The sequence below is a fragment of the Saccopteryx bilineata genome, chromosome 6, assembly GCF_036850765.1.
Source record: "Saccopteryx bilineata isolate mSacBil1 chromosome 6, mSacBil1_pri_phased_curated, whole genome shotgun sequence".
NCBI lineage: Eukaryota > Metazoa > Chordata > Mammalia > Chiroptera > Emballonuridae > Saccopteryx > Saccopteryx bilineata.
Window position 1 is genome coordinate 113,802,085 of NC_089495.1, and position 26,741 is coordinate 113,828,825.

General features: G+C 38.8%; 1 protein-coding gene across 2 annotated transcripts in view; it reads left to right on the top strand.

The window, feature by feature from the left end:
- The window catches only part of SACS (sacsin molecular chaperone), a 118,304-nt gene that overhangs the window by 70,313 nt on the left and 21,250 nt on the right, over positions 1–26,741 (top strand). For both annotated transcript variants that reach the window (XM_066236852.1, XM_066236853.1), the window contains 3 exons: positions 9,868–10,014; positions 13,491–14,973; positions 15,585–15,676. In XM_066236852.1, the coding sequence (XP_066092949.1) occupies positions 9,868–10,014; positions 13,491–14,973; positions 15,585–15,676 (1,722 nt within the window). The remainder of the gene's footprint in view (positions 1–9,867; positions 10,015–13,490; positions 14,974–15,584; positions 15,677–26,741) is intronic.

Below are 26,741 nucleotides of genomic sequence, written 5' to 3' on the forward strand. Positions count from 1 at the left end.
AGATACTCTGGCAAATAGCCATGTGCATTTTTTTTTTTTTTGAGACATGGGCTCACGATATTTCACAATATTTTCTTCTTTGAAGCTATAAGCATGTGCTTGCTCTCAGAAATCTATGTACTGACTTTAGTTTCAATTACGTAACACCATTTAGCTTCACGTACATAACGTGAACAAAACTTATGCGCTTGAAGTCTGTTACGTGGTCACGATGTTACAGTGTCATGGTTGAGTGAGAGTTTGTCAAGACGAGACTGAGTATCCGTGGTTGTGCGTTTTATAAAATTTTATGTAGCAGGAGTTGGCCAATGGTGATCAGGGCAAAGTAGCGAGACATCGGCTAGTTTTGGAAGTGGGGGGGGGGGGAGGGTTCCTCACCTTATTACCCTAAAATCTGGGAATTGAGACGAAAATATGAGTTAATTGGTGTCTCCATTGTCTGGCAGTTTCTGTCATTGAAAGAAGCGTTGAATCATGGAGTTCTTTGTCTGTGGGTTAATAAAACGATTAACTGATAGTTTTTGGGTGACAATAGCGGTCATGAACTGCCCACCAGATCGGGCGGCGGATGTGGACCCAGAGTCAGGTACCTAGTTGCTTAAGGATGTGGGCCAGGTGGTCGTGAAAGAGGTCGGATGCAGTCCCAATACAAATGCCCTGTAACAGAGTCTGACCGCTGTCCTGATCTTGACTGGTCAACAGTTAGTCGATTAGTATGTAATCACGGTGCCATTTGGTTGCTCCGCTACCGCCCACCATGAAAGCTGAAACGCCCACTAGTGGGCAGTAGGGACCAGGTGACCAGGTTGACTACCACTGATTTTATGTATGTTGAACCATCATTGTGCTCCTGGAATGAATCCAACTTGATCATGATGTATTATTTTTTTAATGTGTTGTTGTATTCAATTTGCTAGTATTTTGTGTAGGATTTTTGCGTCTGTATTCATTAGAGATATTGGTCTGTAGTTTCTTTTTTTGTGTTGTCTTTGCCAGGTTTTGGTTGGTCTCGTAAAATGTGTTGGGGAGTATTGCTTCTTCTATTTTTTGTAAGACTGACAAGAATAGGTACCAAATCTTCTTTGAATATTTGGTAGAATTCACTAGTGTAACCATCTCGTCTTGGACTTTTGTTTTGGGGGAGGTTTTTTCATCATTGTTTCTATTTTCTCCTTCCTTATAGGTCTATTTAGGGTTTCCACTTCTTCATGGCTCAGTTTGGAAAGATTGTATAGTTCTAGGAATTTATTATTTCCTCTAGGTTGTTGAATTTGGTGACATATAATCTTTCATGATATTCTACTATGATCTTTTGTGTATCTATGATGTGGTAATTTCTGTGGTAATTTCTCCTCTTTCATTTTAGATTTTGTTTATATGAGTCCTTCCTCTGTTTTTCTTAGTGAGTCTAGCCAGTGGTTTGTCAATTTTATTGATTTTTTTTAAAGAACTAGCTCTGTTATAGTATTTTTTATAGTTTTTTTCTCTATTTCATTTAATTCTCTAATATTTACTATTTCCTTTCTTCTGCTGACTTTAGGTTGCCTTTGTTTTTCTTTTCTAGTTCCTTAAGGTGTGATATTAGGTTGTTTACTTGGGATCTCTCTTGTTTCTTGATATAAGCTTGTAATGATATAAACTTCCCTCTTATTACTGTTTTTGATGCTTTCCAGAAATTTTGATATGTCATGTTGTGATTTTCATTTGGATATATCATTTGATCTCTGCTTTTATTTCTTCTTTGACCCAGTCATTTCTTAGAAAAATGTTGTTTAATTTTCACACTTTTGTGGGTTTCTTCTTCCTTTTTACAATTGAATTTTAATTTAAAAGTCTTATGATCAGAAAATATGCTTGGTATAATTTCAGTCTTCCTGAATTTGTTGTTGTTAGTTTTGTGGCCCCACATATGGTTTGTCCTTGAGAATGTTCCATGCACACTGGAGAAGAATGTATAATCTGATGTTTTGGGATGAAATGTTCTATAAATGTCTATTACGTCCATTTGGTCCAGAGTATCGTTTAGGGCCGATATTTCTTTATTGATTTTCTGTTTGGATGATCTATTTAAAATCATCAGTGGTGTGTTAAAATCTCCAAGAATGATTGTCTTCTATTTTTAGATCAGTTAGTAAATGTCATATATTTTGGTGCTCCCTTGTTTGGTGCATATATATTAAGAAGTGTTATATCTTCTTGATACAATGTCTCCTTTATCATTTTGAAATGTTCATCTTTGTCTCTGGTTACTTTGTTGTCTTGAAGTCAGCATTGTCAGATATGAGTATGGCTACACCTGCTTTTCTTTTCTTTTTTAAAAATGTTTATTTTAATTTATTTGTGTTTATATGGATTTGGGTGTCCCACTGAATATAACACCCTCACCCCCTACTCTCATATTTCTATTTATACCCCCTTTATCCCCCTCCCCCTCAATCCCTCCCCTCTTTTTTCTGGGATTTGCTATCATATTATCTTTATCTCTGTGTTATGTATAATATAATTTCACTAATCCTTTCACCTTCTCTGATCTCATTCCCTCATTCTGCTTCCCTCTGACTCTGTGCCTCTGCTCCCTGTGACCCGCCTCTGCTTCTATTCTGTTCCTCAGTTCACTTTGTTCATTAGATTCCACATATAAGTGAGATCATATGATATTTTTCTTTCTCGGCCTGGCTTATTCCACTTAGCATAATAATCTCCAGGTCCATCCATGTCATCATAAAAGATAAGATTTTCTTCTTTTTCACAGCTGTGTAGTATTCCATTGTGTATATGTACCACAACTTCTTAATCCACTTGCCCATTGATGGAGACTTTGGCTGTTTCCAGATCTTGGCTATTGTGAACAATGCTGCAGTAAACATGCAGGTGCATATCTTCTTTTAAGTCATTGATTTGATATTCTTAGATATATTCCTAAAAGTAGGATAGCTGGGTCAAAAGGCAGTTTCATTTTTAATTTTTTGAAGAAACTCCATACTGTTCTCCACAGTGGCTGCACCAGTCTGCATTCCCACCAGCAATGCAGGAGGGTTCCCTTTTCTCCACACCCTCACCAGCACTTTTTGTGTGTTGATTTGTTGATGAGAGCCATTCTGACAGGTGTGAGGTGGTATCTCATTGTGATTTTAATTTGCATTCTCTAATGATTAGTGATGTTGAGTATTTCTTCATATGCCTGTTGGCCTTCTGTATGTCCTCTTTGAAGAAGTGTGTATTCAGTTCTTTTGCCCATTTTTTAATTGGATTGTTTACCTTTTATATATTATTTGCTTAGAGAATTGTTTTCCAACCTTTCACTTTGAATCTGCTTTTGTCCTTGCAGCTTAGATATGTCTCTTGAAGGAAGCATATGGTTGGGGTTTGCTTTTTGATCCAGTTTGCTACTCTGTGCCTCTTTATTGGTGAATTCAGTCCATTTAAATTTAGGGTACTTTGACACTTGAGGATTTCATATAGTCATTTTATGTTTTGTTTTCTGCTAGCTCTGTTTCTCATTTGGTTCTTCTCCATTTTTTGTTTCTGTCAGTTGTTTTTGTTTGGTGGTGTTCCATACTTCTTTCCCGTTTCTTCTTTTTTTAAGCTGTGTGTTTCAGTAGTGGCTTTATCATGAGTGATTACCATTAGGTTAGAAGAAAATGTTCATATGTACAAGAGTCCTTCTCATATCAGTGCTTCTGCACTCCATCCTCCTTTGCTACTTCAGATCTTTATTCTCTCCCCTTTTATATTATTGTTGTCACAGATTATCCTTGTTTTTATTGTGACCTTGTTGCAGCTTTTACTTGTAATTTTTATTTTGTTTTTTGTGTCTGGTTGAATAACCCCCTTTAGTATTTCCTGCAATGGAGGGTTTCTGGTGATAAATTTCCTCAGCTTCTGTATGTCTGTAAAAGTTTTTATTTCTCCTTCATATTTGAAGGATACCATTAATGGATATAGTATTCTTGGCTGGTAATTCCTCTCTTTCAGTGCTTTGAATGTTTGGGTTTACTCTCTTCTGGCTTGTAAAGTTTCTTCTGCTGAGAAGTCTGAAAATAACTTGATGGTCTTTCCTTTATATATCGTGGTCTTCTTTTCCCTAGCTGCCTTTAGTATTCTTTCTTTGTCATTGATTTTTGACAATTTTATTTCAATATGCCTTGGAGTAAGTCTGTTTGGGTAGTAGTAACTCAGCATTCTGTTTGCTTCTTGGATTTGAGGTTCTAACTCTTTCCATAGGTTTGGGAAATTCTCATCAATTATTTGTTTGAATAGGCTCTTCATTCTCTTCTCCCTCTCTTCTTCTTATGATATACCCATTCTTAAATTGTTCTTTCTGATGGAGTCAGACAATTCTTGTAGGCTTTCTCAGTTTTTTTCATTTATGAGTCTCCTGTTCTCTCTGTAGCACCTCTAATTCCCTATCTTCAGTGTCACTGATTCTTTCCTCTGTCTGGCTTCTTCTATTAGGTATTGTTACCTCAGTCTTCAGTTCCCATACTGAGTTCCTCATCTCTGTTTTTAAAGTTGTAGTCTCCTTGGTGAGGTATTCATTTGTTCATTAATTTGTTTTCTGAGCTCATTAAGTTGCCTATTGGTGTCTTCCCACATCTTGTTGAGTATTTTCAGAACTTCAATTTTGAATTCTTTATTATTTAACTCCAAGGCTTCCATGTGATTGAGATTTTTTTCTGGAGATTTTTCATTTTCTTTCTGAAATATGCCTCTGTCTTGTGTAGCCATGGTATTTTATATCTTGTTCCTTGATGACATTTGAGAGTGGTATTGTTAAGAACCCTAACAAAAAAGAACTAAAAAAACTTGAAAAAAATTTAAAAATACAGTAAAATATTGAAAAAAAATTAAAAATTATGACAAGAAGAAAAACCACAGAAAAAAAGATGGGAAGCAAAGAAAAAGATCAAAAACAAAATACCCACAAAAAATAAGAATAAAAATATAAAAATTTTAAAAAATGAAGTTCAAAAATGTAAAAAAAGGAATAAGAAGTAAAAAAAGAAAAAAAGAAATTTTGGTTTTGAGAGGTTTCTTCCAGTAGATGTCACTGTATTACAACTTTTAGCACTATGAAGTTCCTGGGATGCTGCTAAGATGTTACTATGGCAATGATGTAGGTGGGGCTATAGTCATATTAGTGGGTGGGGTGTGTTGTGAGGGCTTTATGGCTCTAGCAATGGCAAGTGATCTCAGGCTCCCAGGCACTCAGGCACTCCTTCCTACATCTCAGACCTGGGCACCTGATGTTGAGCACCTCTGTTTTTCAGGGGAGAGAGTGGCTCTGGTGAGCTGGCGTGGGGTTTGTCTCTGTCACTCTCGGTACTGCAAGGTGAGGGAGGCAGGATCTGGGAGACTGGAAACCGCACTTTAGTTTTCTCCATCTCTGCTGAGTGTGAGCTGCAGGCAGACCACAGGAACACTGGCTGTGACTCCACTCTCTGGCCACTTTGGTTTATCTCCCCTTCTGCCCCTCTGTCTCACCCTGCAGAGGTTGACCCAGTCACTCCAGGTTTCCCTCTCCATACTCCTCAGACAAAATCCAGAGAGCCCAAGCTTCCTTCTTCCCTATAGTCCTGGCAGAGAAAAACCAGTCACTCCAGATTTGTCTCCTCTCCTCTCCAAAGCCCACTGTGAGTGAATTTTATTTTCTGCTCTCCTTTTCACCCTGTCCCACCTTTGGTACATTCAGTATGTGGCCCTTTCAGGCGTGCCTGCAAGCCCAGTTGGGGTTCCTTTGCTGTGTTATAGTTGTTCAATTTGTTGAAATTTCAAGGGGAGAGATCAGGAGTATCTCTCATACCGCCATTACTCTGACGTCATCCAGCTTTTTCTCTAAAGTTGCATCTTTTTATCTTATAAAGAGACGTGGTGACAGACATAATACATTCAGAGGTTTTCAGCATTTGGGATCTTGCGCATGTCATTGCACCTGTACTGGTTATGAGAGGATTGAGCAGTAAGGTTTCCTGGTTCTAAGATTCTACGATTTAATGTAACCATTGTTGAAAAATACCAAGTGTGGCTCTGAGGGGCTTTCACTTATATCCTGATCCTACACAGGGCTACCATCTCATGTACCCCAACAGGGTGCCAGTAGGTGGGGTAGCATCTCTGATCCTCATATTCACTCAGTGAGATTAAGCAGATTAATGAGCCTCACTGAATTTCAGTCTGCTCACCTACAGGATAGTATTAAGAACAAAATTGACCTCCCATATACTTTGAGGATTAAATCAGGTAATTTATGTGACAGTGTTTTAGGTGTTCTGGCATACTGATATTATTAGTGTGCACTCTAGAACCATGAAAGGGAGAGTATGGAGATATCCTATAAGTATTTTGCTTCAAAGTACAACCTAAATTTTATGATTTTTTGCTTCTAGCCTTGACTTCACCTCATTTAAAAATATATTTGAAACAAGATTATTTAGTTGAATTTGTGCATAAGTATACTTAGAGATAGGCTTTTTAAACTCACACCAAATAAGCCAATTTAAAATAACTTGGACATATTGGTAGAAATGATCTTTGACATATTTTTAAATTTTTTTTAACTTTTAATTAAAAATTTTTTTTAATTTTTATATATTGATTTCAGAGAGAGAGAAAAGGACAGGAACATCATTCTGTTCCTGTATGTGCCCTGACTGGGGATTGCGCCCATATCCTTTGTGGGCTGACATCTTTTTTGTTTGGTTTTGTTTAAAGATTGTATTTTATTTTAAATGTTCATTTTATTGATTTTAGAGAGGGAAAGGGAGAGAGTGAGAGACAGGAACCTTGATCTGTTCCTGTATGTGCCCTGACCAGTGATTGAACTGGCAACCTATGTGCTTCAGGATGATGCTCTAACCAACTGAGCTATCTGGCCAGGGCTTAATGATTTTTTTGTTTATTGCTATTAGAGAGAGTGGAGAGAAAGAAGGGGGAAGAATGGAAAGTATCAACTCTTCCCATATATGCCTGGACTGGGCAAGCCCAGAATTTTGAACCAGCAACCTCAGCATTCCTGGTCAATGCTTTATCCACTGTGCCACCACAGGTCAGGCCAGGGCTGACATCTTTATTTAACAAATAATTTCCTACATGCTCTTGCATTATTGGAAAATATCTTTCTGTGGCATTCAGATATAAATGTTGTCTTTGATTATGTCTTTTTGGATTATAGTTTTTCCTCCTTATGATACCTAGTTTTGCAAGTGAGAATTTTTTTAATACAACTTGTTTTTGTTCCTTTTTATATAATCATATGACAAGCTCAGTTCATCAAATGAGTTGCAGGAAAAGAAGAGAACTTACCCAGTTCCACACTTTAATCATAAGGATTTCAAGGATGTGGGTAACTAAGAGACAGACACAAGTAAAGGCAGCATGGAGACGTCTTAGATTCCTAAGGCCTCCTTCTAGCTTCTTCCATGCTATGTTAGACACACACCATGGCCTGGGTTTAGGACAAGTGGTCTCTAAGTGATACATGCAGGCCTTCACTTAAACAAATAGAACTCTTTTAGTCATGAAAGATGTTCATGTTTTTCCTGGTAATTACATACCTTAGGGCATTATATGGGAATTATGCCTCATAAATCTATAAATTCCAGGTTTCCTTACAGTAAGCAACCTTCTAAAAGCATCCACTAGATCAGGCCTCTTCTGTTAGTAAATACTGTTGCTGTGTTTGCCCAGAGGTCTGTCAGCAGAGTGTTTACAAGGAGACTCTGGCTTGGGTATTCCTATTTTTATTTTATTTTTTTGTATTTTTTTGAAGTTGGAAACGGGGAGGCAGTCAGACAGACTCCCGCATGCGCCTGACTGGGATCCACCCGGCATGCCCACCAGGGGGCGATGCTCTGCCCATCTGGGGCGTTGCTCTGTTGCGACCAGAGCCATTCTAGCACCTGAGGCAGAGGCCATAGAGCCACCCCCAGCTCCCGGACCAACTTTGCTCCAATCTAGCCCTGGCTGCGGGAGGGGAATGGAGCCTCCCGCAGAGGAAGAAGAGGGGGGAGGGGTGGAGAAGCGGATGTGCGCTTCTCCTGTGTGCCCTGGCCAGGAATCGAACCTGGGGCTCCTGCATGCCAGGCCGACGCTCTACCACTGAGCCAACTGGCCAGGGCTGGGTATTCCCTTTTAAAAGGAGCAAATAGATTACCAGCCTACTATTAATACTCACCTCCCCAGATAATCTTTTGTTTTTTCCTCAGGGGTTTTTTTCTTTTCTCTCTCAACCAAGAATACACCATTTTGATAGGATAGATGTGGAGCATTTTAACCTTGATCTCATGGATGGAGGCAGAGATTCAGTGAGACCCAAGTAGATTGGAACAAAGGCAAATTACATAGCTTCCCTTCTTATTCCAGGATGAGCGGAATCAGAATTATACCTTGATTAAAAACCTTTCGTAACAACTAGGTCTTACCTGCTAGATGCAGAGCCAGTGGAGAGGGCTTCGTCTGCCTGCCTCTCATCCTGCCGTCTGCTCTCTGAGGTGGGTGTGTGTGTGCGCACTCCTGGTCACAGTGTGATCGGCCAGAGTGAGAAGGGCTCTGGCAGCCAGTGACAGGACACTTTCACTTACAGGGTGTCCTTCTTTCCGGGAGTGGCATTAATGTGGATGGGAAAAACGGTAGTTTTGACACTTCAGATACTGTGGAGAGTGGAGATATGAGGAGGAAGTTCTTTTTCACAGGAAATGCTTTTTTATTTGAAAAGAAAACAAGCATCTATTATTTTGTAATCTCACACTGCAGTGTGCTTTCTCCATCCTTCTCAGAAGGACCTCAGCAGTCTTGGCAGCTTTCATATTCCTGCTCGAACTATTTTACAAGTAGCAGTCACATCATTTTTATAAAACAAACTATGTGTGGTCCTCATCCCTGGATCTGCTTGAATTTATAGGCACATGAGAAGAGGCATTGGGGGGTGCTGGAATATTCTCTGTAATTCATTTGAGTGGATCTTACATGGGTTTATTCACTTTGTCAGAATTGATCAAGCTGTACACTTAGTATTTGGTCCTGTATTGTATGTACAGCCTGGGAAAAAGTAGATTTACAGCTGTTCACATGGAAAATAATGCAACAATTAATAAGTAATAATACAAGAATAAACTGTTTTGCACTCACAACTGTAAACCTACTTTTGCCCCACCCTGTATGTTATATGTCAGTAACATTTTCAGAGAAAAATATTAATTATTTTTAAAGTATGAGGAGTTACTTTAGGTGAAAGTATTAAAAAATATTAGAGATTCTGAAGATAAATCTCAAAAAGTAGAGTTCTAAAAATATTTGTGCAGAATTATAACTTTTTAAAGGAACTACTTTGGAGACAAGGGTGGTATTTTTTAACATGCTTACTTACAAATTTGTCACATTGATTATTAAAATGATATAAGGAATATCTTATATAGAAAAATCTAGAGGCTGCCAAAAATAAAAACAAGCACTTAGTGATTATTAAATTTATTAAAGGAGATTGTTTACCTTTTGAAATAACAAGGTTTCTTAAGGAAATACATTTCCATGTATTTGCAAAATAAAAAACTTTAATATGCTATTTAGAAGCAAATTTCACAAAGTAGTACACTGTGATTAAGATTCTTGTTTGCCCCATGTTTTGGATATTTAAGTACCATAACACCCATAATTTTTCTTTTTTGAGTTTTTGCTAGTAACTTTTACCATTTATATGTGTTTTATTTTTATTGTGAAAACAATCAGAATTATAACAGAATTCAGTCATTCCATTCAGTTCTTTATATCTTCCCATCAAATAAGCAACTTTATGTAGAGAAAGTTCGTGAAAGAGCTGAACATCTTACCACACTTCTTTCTGAATGTGTGCATGTGCATTTTAACATCTAGGATCAGCTCTCTATGTGTACAACAATGCAGTGTTCACCCCAGAGGACTGGCACGGTATTCAAGAAATAGCAAGAAGCAGGAAGAAGGATGACCCTTTGAAAGTTGGAAGATTTGGAATTGGGTTTAATTCTGTCTATCACATAACAGGTATAGTATTTGGTATCAGTCTTGAGATTGAAAATTATTTTAGCCTGTAGTTTATAATTTATTTGGTTAACTGTAGAGATAATACTGTTTTTTGTTGTTGTTGTTTTAAGTAGGAGGAGGGGAGACAGAGAGACAGACTTCATATGCACCCCAATCAGGATCCACCTGGTAACCTCCATCTGGGACCAATGCTCTGCCCATCTGGGAATGTTACTTGGCAACTGAGCTATTTTTAGCACCTGAGGTGTAGGCTCCATGGAGGCATCCTCAGCATCCAGGGCCAACTTGATCAAACCAATTGAGCTATGGCTGTGGGAGAAGAAGAAAGAAAGAGAAGGGGAGGGGTGGAGAAGCAAATGGTCACTTTTCCTGTGTGTCCTGACTGGGGATCGAACTGGGACATCCACATGTTGGCTGACACTCTACCACTAAGCCAACTGGACAGGGCTAAAGTATAATATCTAATGGTATTGAATAACTGACAAAGTGAAGATCTTTGATGTGATTCTGATTTCTGTACATTTTTCTCATAAAAATTTTGCTTTTAAGTGAGTATTTTGCTGATTTTGAAATTATGTTTTGAATCTAAAAAGAATATGAGGTTTCTGGTACATACTTATAAGAGGAAACACTTGAAACAGTGTAGACATCTCTAAAAGTATATGGCTGTTCATCCAGAATCAAAGCTTACTATTTACTAGTTTGTGTTAAAAATGTTTTTTTTCGTGTTTTTTTTTTTTTTTTTATGGAATTGGGCCTGGTTATCGTTTAGTTTCAAACTTTTGGCATTTTGAACTTGCAGGAGAAGGAGAGATTGAGCTAGCAGAGCTATAGTTATTGTTCGGGTGATCATATAGTTTATTGTCTAAACTAGGACACTCATGAGAGTGTATTATTTTGAGATAACTATTCTAAATTGGGAATTCCCTGGGTGAGTGGGATGTAGGGTCATTGTCACTATAGCCCAATTTTAGTAAGCCTATTTTTTTGTATTATATTTATATTATTAAATATTGTATAAGGTACTAAGTAATATTACTTATATAACAAAATATATTAATTCATAAATTAAAATGTTATATTACTGTTATATGTGAATATTAATATTCAGCTATTTTCAAATTATCCCTCAGGTCAGTCTTTAAATTTATGGGGTACATATGTGAATGGTATAAGCGTGGAGACTATTATACAGGAATGAATCTCTTAGAGTCCAGCTGACTGCCAGTGTCTGCATCTCCCTATGGAGTTATTTGTCCTGCTATTTGAGAATGGGCACATTTACGTGCAGCAGTATTAAGTGCAGTGCAATTCTCTAATCTGGGGATTTTCGAGGTTCCTGGGTCCTGCTTTACAACAGTCAGTAGTTTCCCAGCATAATTTCAATAATGGCAGTATGTACACAGTCTGTGGACAAAAGTGTCACTGACCACATTTTTGATCGATTTAGCTGCTGGGTTGGTGGATGTAACATTTTCTGCTTAAAATACCTGAGAGAACCTGACCAGGCGGTGGCGCAGTGGATAGAGCATCAGACTGGGATGCGGAAGGACCTAGGTTCTAGACCCCGAGGTTGCCAGCTTGAGTGCAGGCTCATCTGGTTTGAGCAAAAGCTCACCAGCTTGAGCCCAAGGTCGCTGGCTCCAACAAGGGGTTGCTCGGTCTGCTGAAGGCCCACGGTCAAGGCACATATGAGAAAGCAATCAATGAACAACTAAGGAGTCGCAATATGCAACGAAAAACTAATGATTGATGCTTCTCATCTCTCTGTTCCTGTCTGTCTGTCCCTGTCTATCCCTCTCTCTGACTCTCTCTCTGTCTCTGTAAAAAACAAACAAACAAACAAACAAAAACCCCGAGAGCTTAGGGGTTGATGGTTGTGACAACTGAGCCTACAATTGATGACCATCAATATTAAAGGTGGACTTCATTGGAGTTGCATTTTGCATGAAGGTTAGGTGCTGTAGCAGCATGTGAGGCAAAATATATCAAAATTAACCCTCAGGAAGTCCTTAAAGGGGCCATATTGAAGAATGTCTTATAATATAGCACTTCTGACGTGTCTAGTTTTTCTTCCAGTATTTAAATATAACTTTGTCTTTGTTGAAGAACAGATGAAGCAGTTGGTATCAATTTAGGGACCATGCTATACAAAAAAATGTGTCTCTGGAAGCACTACCCCTCAGTTCAGTGGAGAGAGATGCTCCTGGCCTGAGGGCACATCCGCTGTAGGAAGCATAGAGAAAGCTTACTGGGTAACATGGTGGCAGAATCACCTGTGGTGTTAGTTCTCTGCCCTCTTCCTTCAGGGAATGTGCCATTGAAGTTTTTATTTTGAGCATAGGGTATGACTCTGTTCTGTTTGACTGGGTTTACATGGCTATCGGGGCTGAATGTAAATATCCAATTATTCCTCACATATATTGTTTAATAAAAGTTTCAAAATAATCTTAGGTTTTCATAATAACCATGTAAAGCAGGGGTAGTCAACCTTTTTATACCTACCGCCCACTTTTGTATCTCTGTTAGTAGTAAAATTTTCTAGCCGCCCACCGGTTCCACAGTAATGGTGATTTATAAAGTAGGAAAGTAACTTTACTTTATAAAATTTATAAGCAGAGTTACAGCAAGTTAAAGCATATAATAATAATTATTTACCAAGTACTTTATTTTGGATTTTCGCTAAGTTTGGCAGAATAAGTCTTTATAAAACAACTTACTATAGTTAAATCTATCTTTTTATTTATACTTTGGTTGCTCCGCTACCGCCCACCATAAAAGCTGGAATGCCCACTAGTGGGCGGTAGGGACCTGGTTGACTGCCACTGATATGAAGTCTCTATGCCTGATACTTACTGAATCAAGAGAGAATTTATTATTTTTCATGTTGAAAGAATTTTATTTACCTAATTTTTTTTTAATTCAGTGAGAGAAGGGGAGACAGAGAGACAGACTCCACATGTTCCCGACTGGGATTCACCCCACAAGCCCACTAGGTGTTGATGATCTGCCCAACTGGGATGTTTTATTGCTCAGCAACTGAGCCCTTCTTAGCATCTGAGGTGGAGATCATGGAGCCATCCTCAGCCCCTGGGGCCAACTCGTTCCTGTCGAGCCATGGCTGCAGGAAGTAAATAGAAAGAGGGAGAGAGAGAGAGAAGTGGAGGGGGGGTGGAGAAGCAGATGGGTGCTTCTCCTGTGTGCCCTGACCAGGAATTGAACCCAGGACATCTACATGATGGGCTGACTCTTTACCACTGAACCAACCAGCTAGGGCCTATATTTCCTCTTCATGTTCAAAGAATTATATTTTTTGAGCTAAATTTAGTGCTTTTAAAAAAAAAATATTTTGGAGTCATTTTATGGCTTATGCCTTTTCATGTGTAATATTCTGATAGCAATTATGCATTGTGTAATGTAATTATTACTGTTCATTACATTTCAGAGTTGATGGTGGCTTGAATTTTTCTTTGCAGATGTTCCTTGTATTTTTAGTGGTGACCAGATTGGGATGTTAGATCCTCATCAAACACTTTTTGGTCCACATGAATCAGGTCAATGCTGGAATCTCAAAGACGACAGCAAAGAAATTAATGAACTCTCAGACCAATTTGCGCCATTTCTTGGCATTTTTGGAAGCACCAAGGAAACATTTATAAATGGCAATTTTCCAGGAACAGTTTTCCGCTTCCCTCTTCGCCTACAGCCTTCCCAGCTTAGTAGTAACCTCTACAATAAACAAAAGGTTCTTGAGTTGTTTGACTCTTTTAGAGCAGATGCAGACACAGTGCTGCTCTTTCTGAAAAGTGTGCAGGGTGTCTCCTTATGTGTCCGAGAAGCTGACGGGACAGAGAAACTGGTGTTTAGAGTGACTGCTAGTGAGAGCAAGGCCCTGAAACAGGAACGGCCAAATTCTATCAAGATTCTGGAAACTGCTATTAGTAACTATTGCAAAAAAATTCCAAACAATACCATAACCTGTGTCACATATTACATAAATATAGTTTTAGAAGATGAGAGCACGAAAGACATACACAAGACATCTTGGTTGGTGTGTAACAGTGTGGGAGGGCGAGGGATTAGTAGTAAACTTGATTCTTTGGCTGATGAATTGAAATTTGTCCCAACTATTGGAATAGCCATGTCTTTGTCAAGCAGAGATGATGAAAATGGAGCAGAATCTCATTTCTCAGGAAAAGCATTTTGTTTTCTTCCCTTGCCGCCTGGAGAGGAGAGTAAAACAGGCCTCCCAGTTCACATTAGCGGGTTCTTCGGTCTGACTGACAATCGCAGAAGCATAAAATGGAGAGAGTTGGACCAGTGGAGAGACCCGGCTGCCTTATGGAATGAATTTCTGATCCTGAATGTTGTTCCTAAAGCCTACGCTACTCTGATCTTAGATTCAATAAAACGCCTGGAGTCAAAGAGGGGCTCTGATTTTCCCTTGTCAGTTGACGTCATCTACAAGCTTTGGCCTGATGTGAACAAAGTCAAGGTGCACTGGCAGCCAGTGTTAGAACCTCTATTTCACGAGCTGTTCCAGAATGCAGTGATTTATTCAATGAGCAACCAGTGGGTCAAGTTGGACCAGGCGTATTTCTCAGAACTCGATGAAAGTTTGGAGTACACAAAGACTGTGCTCAACTACCTCCACAGCTCAGGGAAGCAGGTTGTCAAGGTCCCAGCGAATCTGGCTGCAGCCATGCAGCTCACTGCCTCCAGTGAGAAGCCCATGCGGAGGGTGACCCCTGCGTGGGTGCGGCAGGTGCTGAGGAAGTCTGCACACCTGGGTGGCGCCGAAGACAGGCTTCACCTCTTAGAATTCGTGCTTTCCGACCAAGCCTACAGCGAACTTCTTGGGTTGGAGCTGCTACCTTTACAAAATGGAAATTTTGTTCCCTTCTCCTCATCTGTATCAGATCAAGATGTAATTTATATTACCTCAGAGGACTATCCAAGGTACAGATCACACTTTTAAAAATAAGTGTTTACTTTTACATACTCCTCTGTCCCTGCCCACATTTAGATTCTTTATTGAGAAATTCATCAATTATCAATGTAGATTTTATAAAAGGAAGACTTTTGCAGAAATATAATACTTTGTTAAAGTATAAATGGACAAATTTTTACATCTTAAAATGAAAAACATGTTTATTAGTTAAAAAGCTATTCAAGCAGTTTTTCTTGGAAATTTTAAAAACAAAACACTGAAAACAATGGCTATAAGTGCTAATAACTAAGATGTGTCAATGAATTTTATGAAATTTAATTTAAATGAATGAAAATAAAGTGTTAAATGATTTTTTATAACTAAAGATATATATTGACATTTCAGAAAATAACAATTCTACTCTGAGCTATTTATAGAGTAGTTCTGGCTATGCATGTGGTTCATGGAGCGCTCATAGTTTAAAGCAAAGGCTCATTCATATTTGAGCAAAAACTATTGCAATGTGATTTGATGTGTGCATTGACCTGTGTAAAATAGTTCATTTAGCTAGCTTGAAATCATTTAATTTATTTTAGACTTGTTAGAAGATTATAATTGCTGCGGTCCTGTCACTTTTTAGGTCCCTTTTTCCAGGTCTTGAAGGAAGATTTATTTTGGATAATTTGAAGCCTCATCTTCTAGTTGCTTTAAAGGAAGCTGCCCAAACCCGAGGTATTCTAATTATTTTTTAAATAAACCTATTTATAAAAGTCTAAAAAGTTTTTATAAGTTTTCTATTAAGTTTCACCAATATGAAATTGCCAATAATTTTCCATTTTCAACATCTGTAAGTCAACAGTTTCATATGGTTTAACCTAATATAATTGTTATATTTTAAGATGTTTCAATACTGGATTCTTTTTTTTTTTTTTTTTTAATAAATTTTTATTAATGGTAATGTGATGACATTAATAAATCAGGGTACATATATTCAAAGAAAACATGTCTAGGTTATTTTGTCATCAAATTATGTTGCAAACCCCTCGCCCAAAGTCAGATTGTCCTCCGTCACCCTCCATCTAGTTCTCTGTGCCCCTCCCCCTCCCTCTAACTCTCTCCCTCCCTCCCTCCTATGTCCTCCCTCCCCCCCCCACCCTTAGTAACCACCACACTCTTGTCCATGTCTCTTAGTCTCATTTTTATATTCCACCAATGTATGGAATCATGTAGTTCTTGTTTTTTTCTGATTTGCTTATTTCACTCCTTATAATGTTATCAAGATCCCACCATTTTGCTGTAAATGATCTGATGTCATCATTTCTTATGGCTGAGTAGTATTCCATAGTGTATATGTGCCACATCTTCTTTATCCAGTCTTCTATTGAAGGGCTTTTTGGTTGTTTCCATGTCTTGGCCACTGTGAACAGTGCTGCAATGAACATGGGGCTACATGTGTCTTCACGTATCAATGTTTCTGAGGTTTTGGGGTTATATACCCAGTAGAGGGATTGCTGGGTCATAAGGTAGTTCTATTTGCAGTTTTTTGAGGAACCACCATACTTTCCTCCATAATGGTTGTACTACTTTACAGTCCCACCAACAGTGAATGAGGGTTCCTTTTTCTCCACAGCCTCTCCAACATTTGCTATTACCCGTCTTGTTGATAATAGCTCATCTAACAGGAGTGAGGTGGTATCTCATTGTAGTTTTGATTTGCATTTCTCTAATAACTAATGAAGCTGAGCATCTTTTCATATATCTGTTGGCCATTTGTATCTCTTCCTGGGAGAAGTGTCTGTTCATGTCCTCTTCCCATTTTTTTATTGGATTGTTTGTTTGTTTGTTGTTGAGTTTTATGAGTTCTTTGTAAATTTTGGATATTAGGCCCTTATCTGAGCTGTCGTTTGAAAATATCAGTTCCCATATAGTTGGCTGTCTGTTTATTTTGATATCAGTTTCTCTTGCTGAGCAAAAACTTTTAATTCTGATGTAGTCCCATTCATTTATCTTTGCCTTCACTTCTCTTGCCATTGGAGTCAAGTTCATAAAATGTTCTTTAAAACCCAGGTCCATGATTTTAGTACCTATGTCTTCTTCTATGTACTTTATTGTTTCAGGTCTTATATTTAGGTCTTTGATCCATTTTGAATTAATTTTAGTACACGGGGACAGGCTGTAGTTGAGTTTCATTCTTTTGCATGTGGCTTTCCAGTTTTCCCAACACCATTTGTTGAAGAGGCTTTCTTTTCTCCATTGTGTGTTGTTGGCCCCTTTATCAAAGATTATTTGACCATATATATGTGGTTTTATTTCTGGGCTTTCTATTCTGTTCCATTGGTCTGAGTGTCTATTTTTTTGCCAATACCATGCTGTTTTGATTATCGTGGCCCTATAATATAGTTTAAAGTCAGGTATTGTAATGCCCCCAGCTTCATTCTTTTTCCTTAGGATTGTTTTGGCTATTCGGGGTTTTTTATAGTTCCATATAAATCTGATGATTTTTTGTTCCATTTCTTTAAAAAATCTCATAGGGATTTTGATGGGAATTGCATTAAATTTGTATATTGCTTTGTGTAATATGGCCATTTTGATTATATTTATTCTTCCTATCCAAGAACAAGGAATATTTTTCCATCTCATTGTATCTTTTTCGATTTCCCTTAACAATGCTTTGTAATTTTCATTATATAGGTCCTTTACGTTCTTTGTTATGTTTATTCCTAGGTATTTTATTTTTTTTGTTGCAATCGTGAAGGGGATTATTTTTTTGAGTTCGTTTTCTAATATTTCATTGTTGGCATATAGAAAGGCTATGGACTTTTGTATGTTAATTTTGTATCCTGCGACCTTACTGTATTGGTTTATTGTTTCTAATAATCTTTTTGTGGAGTCCTTCGGGTTTTCGATGTATAGGATCATATCATCAGCAAAAAGTGATAGCTTTACTTCTTCTTTTCCGATATGGATGCCTTTTATTTCTTTGTCTTGTCTGATTGCTCTGGCCAGAACTTCTGGCACCACGTTGAATAAGAGTGGAGAGAGTGGACAACCCTGTCTTGTTCCTGATTTAAGGCAGAAAGTCCTCAGTTTTATGCCGTTTAATAGGATGTTGGCTGATGGTTTATCATATATGGCCTTTATCATGTTGAGATATTTTCCTTCTATACCCATTTTGTTGAGAGTCTTAAACATAAAACTGTGTTGTATTTTATCAAAAGCCTTTTCTGCATCTATTGATAAGATCATGTGGTTTTTGTTCTTTGTTTTGTTGATATGGTGTATTACGTTAACCGTTTTGCGTATGTTGAACCATCCTTGAGATTCTGGGATGAATCCCACTTGATCATGATGTATTATTTTTTTAATATGTTGTTGTATTCGGTTTGCCAGTATTTTGTTTAGTATTTTAGCATCTGTATTCATTAGAGATATTGGTCTGTAGTTTTCTTTCTTTGTGCCATCCTTGCCAGGTTTTGGTATGAGGGTTATGTTGGCCTCATAAAATGTGTTTGGAAGTATTGCTTCTTCTTCAATTTTTTGGAAGACTTTGAGTAGAATAGGAACCAAGTCTTCTTTGAATGTTTGATAGAATTCACTAGTATAACCGTCTGGGCCTGGACTTTTATTTTTGGGGAGATTTTTAATAGTTTTTTCTATTTCCTCCCTGCTGATTGGTCTGTTTAGGCTTTCTGCTTCTTCATGACTCAGTCTAGGAAGGTTGTATTGTTCTAGGAATTTATCCATTTCTTCTAGATTGTTGTATTTGGTGGCATATAATTTTTCATAGTATTCTACAATAATTCTTTGTATTTCTATGATGTCTGTGGTGATCTCTCCTCTTTCATTTTGGATTTTATTTATTTGAGTCCTGTATCTTTTTTCCTTGGTGAGTCTTGCCAAGGGTTTGTCAATTTTGTTGATCTTTTCAAAGAACCAGCTCCTTGTTTTATTGATTTTTTCTATAGTTTTTCTGTTCTCTATTTCATTTATTTCTGCTCTGATTTTTATTATCTCCTTTCTTCGGCTGGTTTTGGGTTGTCTTTGTTCTTCTTTTTCTAGTTCCTTAAGGTGTGAAGTTAAGTGGTTTACTTCGGCTCTCTCTTGTTTGTTCATATAGGCCTGAAGTGATATGAACTTTCCTCTTATTACTGCTTTTGCTGCATCCCAGAGATTCTGATATGTCGTATTTTCATTTTCATTTGTCTGTATATATCTTTTGATTTCTGCACTTATTTCTTCTTTGACCCATTCATTTTTTAGAAGTATGTTGTTTAGTTTCTACATTTTTGTGGGTTTTTCCCCCTCTTTTTTGCAGTTGAATTCTAGTTTCAAGGCTTTATGATCAGAAAATATGCTTGGTACAATTTCAATTTTTCTAAATTTGCTGATATTGTCTTTGTGGCCCAACATATGGTCAATTCTTGAGAATGTTCCATGTACACTAGAGAAAAATGTATACTCTGTCGCTTTGGGATGAAGTGTCCTGTAGATGTCTATCATATCCAGGTGTTCTAGTATTTCGTTTAAGGCCACTATATCTTTATTGATTCTCTGTTTGGATGACCGATCTAGAGCCGTCAGCGGTGTATTGAGGTCTCCAGGTATGATTGTATTTTTGTTAGTTTTTGTTTTAAGGTCAATAAGTAGCTGTCTTATATATTTTGGTGCTCCTTGGTTTGGTGCATATATATTAAGGATTGTTATGTCTTTTTGATTCAACTTCCCCTTAATCATTATGAAATGACCATTTTTGTCTCTGAGTACTTTTTCTGTCTTGTAGTCAGCATTATTAGATATGAGTATTGCTACACCTGCTTTTTTTTGGGTGTTGTTTGCTTGGAGTATTGTTTTCCAGCCTTTCACTTTGAATTTGTTTTTATCCTTGTTGCTTAGATGTGTTTCTTGTAGGCAGCATATGGTTGGATTTTCTTTTTTAATCCATTCTGCTACTCTGTGTCTTTTTATTGGTAAGTTTAATCCATTTACATTTAGTGTAATTATTGACACTTGTGGGTTCCCTACTGCCATTTTATAAATTGCTTTCTGTTAGTTTTGTATCTAGTTTGATTCTTCTCTTTTGTTTTTCTATCATTTGTTTTTGTTTGTTTGTGTTCCATACTTCTTTCCTCTGTTGCTACCTTTTTTAAGTCAAGTGTTTTTGTGGTGGTTTTTTCAAGGGTGGTTACCATTAAGTAATGAAAAGGGTACCTACCATATTCATTGTAGAACCCTATCTTATAAGTATTTCTGCACTTCATCATCCTTTGCTACTGTTAATCTCCATCCTCTCCCCCCTTTTTTTCCTTTGTTGTCACAGTTTAAGTTTGGTTTTATTGTGTTCTTGGTGGAGCTGTTACTTGTGGTGTTGTTTTCTTTTGTTCTTTGAATCTGGTTGGAAAACCCCCCTTAGTATTTCCTGGAGTGGGGGCTTTCTGTTGATAAATTCTCTCATCTTTTCTGTATTTGTGAATGTTTTTATAGCTTGTAGAGTTTCTGCTGAGAAATCTGATGATAATCTAATAGGCCTTCCTTTATATGTTGTACTCTTCTTTTCCCTGGCTGCCTTGAGAATTTTTTCTTTCTCATTGGTTTGTGTCATCTTTATTATGATGTGCCTTGGAGTGGGTTTATCGGGGTTAAGAAAACTTGGTGTTCTGTTTGCTTCTTGAATTTGAGGCTTTAGTTCCTTCCACAGGCTTGGGAAGTTCTCATCTATTATTTGTTTGAGTATATTCTCCATTCCATTTTCTTTCTCTTCTCCCTCTGATATACCTATTATTCTTATGTTATTCTTTCTGATGGAGTCAGACAATTCCTGTAGGGCTTTCTCATTTTTTATTATTTTTGAGTCTCTTTCTTCTTCTCTCTGTTGTGCCTCAAGTTGTTTGTCTTCTATTTCACTAATCCTATCTTCAATCTGGGCTGTTCTGTTAGCTAAGCTTGTTACCTCGTTTTTCAGCTCGTGAATTGAGTTTTTCATTTCTGTTTGATTTGTTTTTATAGTTTCAATTTCCTTGGTAATATATTCTTTGTGTTCATTGAGTTGTTTTCTGATCTCCCTATATTGCCTTTCTGTGTTTTCTTGTATATCTCTGAGTATTTTTAAAATTTCTATTTTAAATTCTCTGTCATTTAGCTCCAAGGCTTCCAATATGTTAAGTGTTTTCTCCATAGATTTTTCCACATCTATTTGTGTTACCTCTCTTTCTTTTGTATCCATAATATTCGATTTCCTCTTTCTTATCGGCATCTGAGGGTGGTCTTATTGATAGCACTAAATAGAATTAATAAAGAGTAAAAAGAAAAAAAAAAAAAAAGGGTAAAACACCCCACAAAAAAAAAACAGTAATAATTTATTATTTCCCCCTTTTTTTCTCTCTTCTCTTTCCCTCCTCTCCCCTCCTCAGGGAAATATCGTGCCTATAATGGAGGGCCTGATTTGGGGTGAAGAGTTCAAGGGGCCAAAAAAAGGGAGTAGGGACCTACTAAATGCAAAAAAAAAAAAAAAAAAGGAAGAAAATCTTAGACAAGCATAAGATGATTTGCTTGTAAGTGATGGTCAACTAAGAGATATAATGAGAGGGATAAGAGGGAATCAGAAAAAAGGACCAAAAAAGAATAATAAAGAAGAAAAAATAAAAATAATAAGTAAAAATCTGTTGTATTAAGTGGAGCGAAGACTAAATACAATGGAGACCTTGGGTTGGGAGGACCCAAAATGCCACAAAAATAAACAAACAAGAGAAAAAAAAAATAAAAACAAAAGCAAAAAAGAGAAGTAAAGCCAAAAAAAAGCCTCGAGTCCCAAATTAACTAATTTGTTCGTGATTGAGGATTATATGGGAGGAAAGTAAAATGAGAAAAGAAAAAACGAATAGAAAGGAAAAAATAAGAAAAAGAGAAAAACGAAGGAAGAAATAAAATAGGAGGAGAAAAAAACAAAATAAAGCAAGACAAAAAAAAAACAAGAGAGAGTGAGAGTTAAGTGTTTTGGAGTATAACCTTAAAGGAGGGTGAGGATGAAGAAGAAAAATAAAATGCAACACTCATGGGTAGTGTAGTTCAAGAAAGGGGAAGCATAAGATGGGCAGAGAATAGAAGGACCGAGGTGGAGGAAATAAAGGCAAAAAGATAGAAGAAACAAACAACAACAACAACAACAAAAAAAAATTAGTGGATCAAGATGTAAAGTCTGTGGGTTTTTCTTGATTTTGAGAGGTTAACTTCTTCCTTTTTCTTTTCTCTCCCTCTTCCTAGTCGGTGACTCTGTACCCCAGGCTCTGCCCCTGTGTCACTCTTAGGTAGGGATTTGCAGTTGATGGGATTCTATGGCAATGTCATATAATTGGCTTTAGTCTTGCTGGAAGTAAAGGCTTGTTGGCGTTTGCAGGATCCAACGATGAGAGAGTTTGCTTTCCTGGATTCTCTCTCCTAGTCCCCCCTTTCTGAATTAGCAGCCTGGTGATCCAGCTATAAGGCTGCAACTGCTTCTGCCTGGGGAGTAAGAGGCTCAAAGAGCTGGGATATCCCCACTCTATCCCCACTCAGTGCAAGGCTTTGGGAAAGGCTCTGAGAGTCAGGGCCTCCAGTGTAATCAGGCGGGGGTGGGAGTCAATTGTTGTCAAGGTGACTATTCAGCGCCTATCATTTAGTTGGACCTCTCAACCCAGGCTTTCCACACTTTGTAGCCTGTTTTTGCAGGGAAGAAGAGGCACTAGTCTCTGCTTACGACTAGTGTAGTATAGACCTTATTATCTGCCAAGTCCTTCTTGTTAGCGTTTATCCCTGAATATGGAGGCTCTATCAATCAGAAGTTGCCCCCGCCCCTTTAGCGAGAGGCACTAAAAAATATCACGCCTCTTGTCTTGGATCGCTGAACTGAGAGAGATCTTATCAATTAGAACCGAGGGTGCGCAGATTTTATGGGTTAAGCTAATTTCAGTGATTGGGTCGCAGCTGTGTTTCCGAAGGTATTTTAGGCTGCCTGCGCGCGCCCCTCCCCCAACGCTTGATTGTTAGCTTGAATGGCTGGGTGAGGTGCCCCGCCCACGGAGAGAATCTCCCAAGCCTCTCCCGCTCGCCCCGGCGCTGGCGGCTGGACCGCACCAGGCGCAGGATAATGGAGCCCCCTGGGTGTGCGGGCCAGTAGGGCGCCCTGGGCGCGTGGAATGCCCAAGGCACACGCGCGAATGGGGCGCTCCGGGCACCGGTGGCCGGCGACCCCCACTCGCAGTGTGCGGGCCGCTGGGAACGTCAGCGGTGCTCAACCGGACCGGGCGCGCGCGCGCGGCGGATCATGGCGGCCGCTCGCGGTGGTGGTTCGCAGGGGCTCGCGGCAGCTCGTGGTGGCGGTTCTGGGGGTTCGCGGGGGTTCGTGGCAGCTCGCAGCGGCTCACGGTCGGCCGCTCGCGGCGGCTTGCGGTTCCCAAGTATATGGGCTGACTCACCGCGGGCGCACTCCCTGGCGGCTTGAATGATCGTCGCTGCGGTAGCTTCCTCCACACCCTCGTCTCTCAGATTCAAGTGATAACAGTCCTTTTGCTTTCAGTTTGTGTGGAACTCCGGAATGCTCCGAGGATAAGTTTTTCTGTTTCTAGTTGATAAATTTGTTGTGATTTAGGGGAGAGCTGTCGGACGCGCTTCTCACGGCGCCATTTCCGTGACGTCACTCAATACTGGATTCTGACATCTAAAAGAATATAGAATTGTGTTGAAGAGTCAGTCTCTCCTGTTACATTATGGTGGTGTACATTTACAGAGATACTTTCTTAGTCTGCACAGTGCTTTACTTCCTACGCTTTCTCATTTGTTTCCTCATTTGAGCCCCCAGCCTCATCCCTTGTAGCATATGCGGTAGTGAGGACAGCTGTTCTCCAGATTGCAGAGATGACACATAAGGAGGTTAAGTTCAGGCTCTTAAGCTTATACATGTCTAGAGCTCAGATCTTGCACCTGTCAGCCTTGTTCTGTTGCCCATTTGCCCTGCCCTCCACAGTTTTGTGCGGTTGTGCCGAGTCACTTCAGGGAAATGCTGACAGGTAAATGAACTGTGCCACAGAGTCAGGAAAGGGGATTCCTGGGATGTCAGCAAAGGATGAGCATCCTTTACTCAGAATTCTTCTTAGGAAAAGACAGAATGGTTTGGAGAGAAAAATCACTATGGTTCTAAGTTTGATATTATCTTACAACTTTTGCAAGCATCATTTCCCTCATAAGACTATTGCCCAAACTTTTTTCTAGTTAGATATTGGCCTGAAAAATTCTGGTTTTGTTCTACTGGTTAAAGTTGCAAAGCATATTCTTCGTGATGTGTCTTTTTTTGCTTGTTTGTTTTTTGTATTTTCCCGAAGTGAGAAATGGGTGGGGAGTGAGGTGTGGGCGGCAGACTCCCGCAATTGCCTGACTGGGATCCACTGGGCATGCCCACCAGGGGGCAATGCTCTGCCCATCTGGGGCATTGCTCCATTGCAACTGGAGCTATTCTAGCACCTGAGGTGGAGGCCATGGAGCAGTCCTAAGCACCTGGGCCAACTTTTGCTCCCATGGAGCCCTGGTTGTGGGAGGGGAAAAGAGAGACAGAGAAAAAGGAGAAGGGGGAGGGGTGGAAAAGCAGATGGACGCTTCTCCTGAGTGCCCTGGCTGGGAATCGAACCTGGTACTTTCACATGCTAGGCCAATGCTCTGCCCCTGAGCCAACTGGCCAGGGCTTATGATGTGTCTTTTATAACATATCCTATTTCCTTTTAAAAGGTAATGACAGGAAAAGTTGTAATAATTGTACTATCTTAATTCATTTAAATGTAGGTGAAAGGAATTGGAATTGGGAGGCAAATTAAGGAGAGAGTCAAAGTGAGACTAAAAGAAAAGGAATATGTAAATACTGTTTAGTGTAAGTAATCTGTAACTCTGAGGTAGTAACTGTGACAATTGATGGGAATTGTCATCTTCAGAGTAGCCTTTTGGGGAGTCTAAACATGAATTCCTGTAACCCTGCCATTGTTTACTCCAAAGTTTTGGAAATTCTTATTATTCAAATATTATTCTATTCTGTTATAGAAACTTTACACTGAACGATACTGTACATACAGAAAAGTATACATATTATAAATGTAAGCTTAATGGAATTTTGCAAACCAAAAATAACTAGATCACCATCACCCAGAAACCCCTTCTTGCCTTTTTCGGTCCCACCTACTCAACGGTGACCATAATCCTAACGTTTTATTTTTAATTTTTTAAATTGGTTTTATAGAGATGAAGGGGGTGGGGGGGAGAGAGAGAGAGAGAAATTTCAATTTATTTATGCATTCATTGATCCTGACTTTTAATGGCATTGACTAATTCAGCTAGTTAATTGTACTTTCTGTAAAAATGTCATATAGTATATGTATGTATTCTTTGTGTTTGCTCTTTCACTTACTCTCATATTTGTGAGATCATTGACGTTGTCACACAGAGTTGTAGATGTTTCCTTCTTAGTGCTGTGGTATTTTATTGTGCAATGTATCACTTTCTTTGAAGAGAATACTCTTTTTGATAGCCAGTAGTTTCAGAGGTGCATATTGATATAGAAATCAAAAGTTATTTGAGAACCAATCAGGTAAATACCATGCAAGACCAACAAAATAATACTGCTTTTACTCAAACCATTTTATTTATTTATTTATTTTTATTTTTTTGTATTTTTCCGAAGCTGGAAATGGGGAGGCGGTCAGACAGACTCCCGCATGTGCCTGACCAGGATCCACAAGGGGACGATGCTCTGCCCATCTGGGGCGTTGCTCTGTTGCAACCAGAGCCATTCTAGTGCCTGAAGCAGAGGCCACAGAGCCATCCTCAGCGCCCGAGCCAACTCCGCTCCAGTGGAGCCTCAGCTGCGGGAGGGGAAGAGAGAGAAAGAGAGGAAGGAGAGGGGGAGGGGTGGAGAAGCAGATGGGCGCTTCTCCTATGTGCCCTGGCCGAGAATCGAACCCAGGACTCCTGCATGCCAGGCCGACGCTCTACCGCTGAGCCAACCGGCCAGGGCCTCAAACCATTTTAAATACCCTGTGGCATAGGGCGTGACCACAACTTGCTTATCTAGCCTTTGACAGATGGGGGTACCTGTTATATTTTTAAGGATGTTAAAAGTTACTTATTAACTTAGGTTATTTCACATCCCACTTTGTATGTCTTTATTTTCTCATCTGCTGTGACTTCTGGTTTATTTTAGGATTATCCTGTGTGCACTACCTTTTGTCTCTGGTTCTTGGTTAATTTTCTTTAGACTGTTACTGTTACACTAGATAGGGTATACTTACTGTTTTTGTCACCCATAAGGTGTGGCTTGGCTCTACCAGAAATTGTCTTCATGGTCACTTTCTTTTTACTTTGATTATATGTGTTAGGCTACCATTCTTTTAATTACTTAATAATCCTTTTCTATATTTTTATTTGACTACATGGGGGAGTGGATAACTGCTTCCTGGGCACCTTCCTTCTTATTTTTATATTGTTAGTTCCAGAAAAAAAATAATTTTGTTTCAGACCAAAATTACTTTATTTGCATGAACATACAATATTTTGGGAGCATTATAATGTAGGGGTTGATTGGGGACACAAACAATGACTGGCTTTCCTTTCCTGAGAACTAGTCAGTGAAGATACACAGAAAATAGTTCAGCAGATTGATGTCTAAAATCACAACTCTATTATAATTTTACTTTGGAGATCATAGCTAATGTCAGGCGGTGGACTTCTACAGTTCAACTCCAGAATTAAACAGATTAGCTGAGCCCGTTGAGTGGAAATACCACAG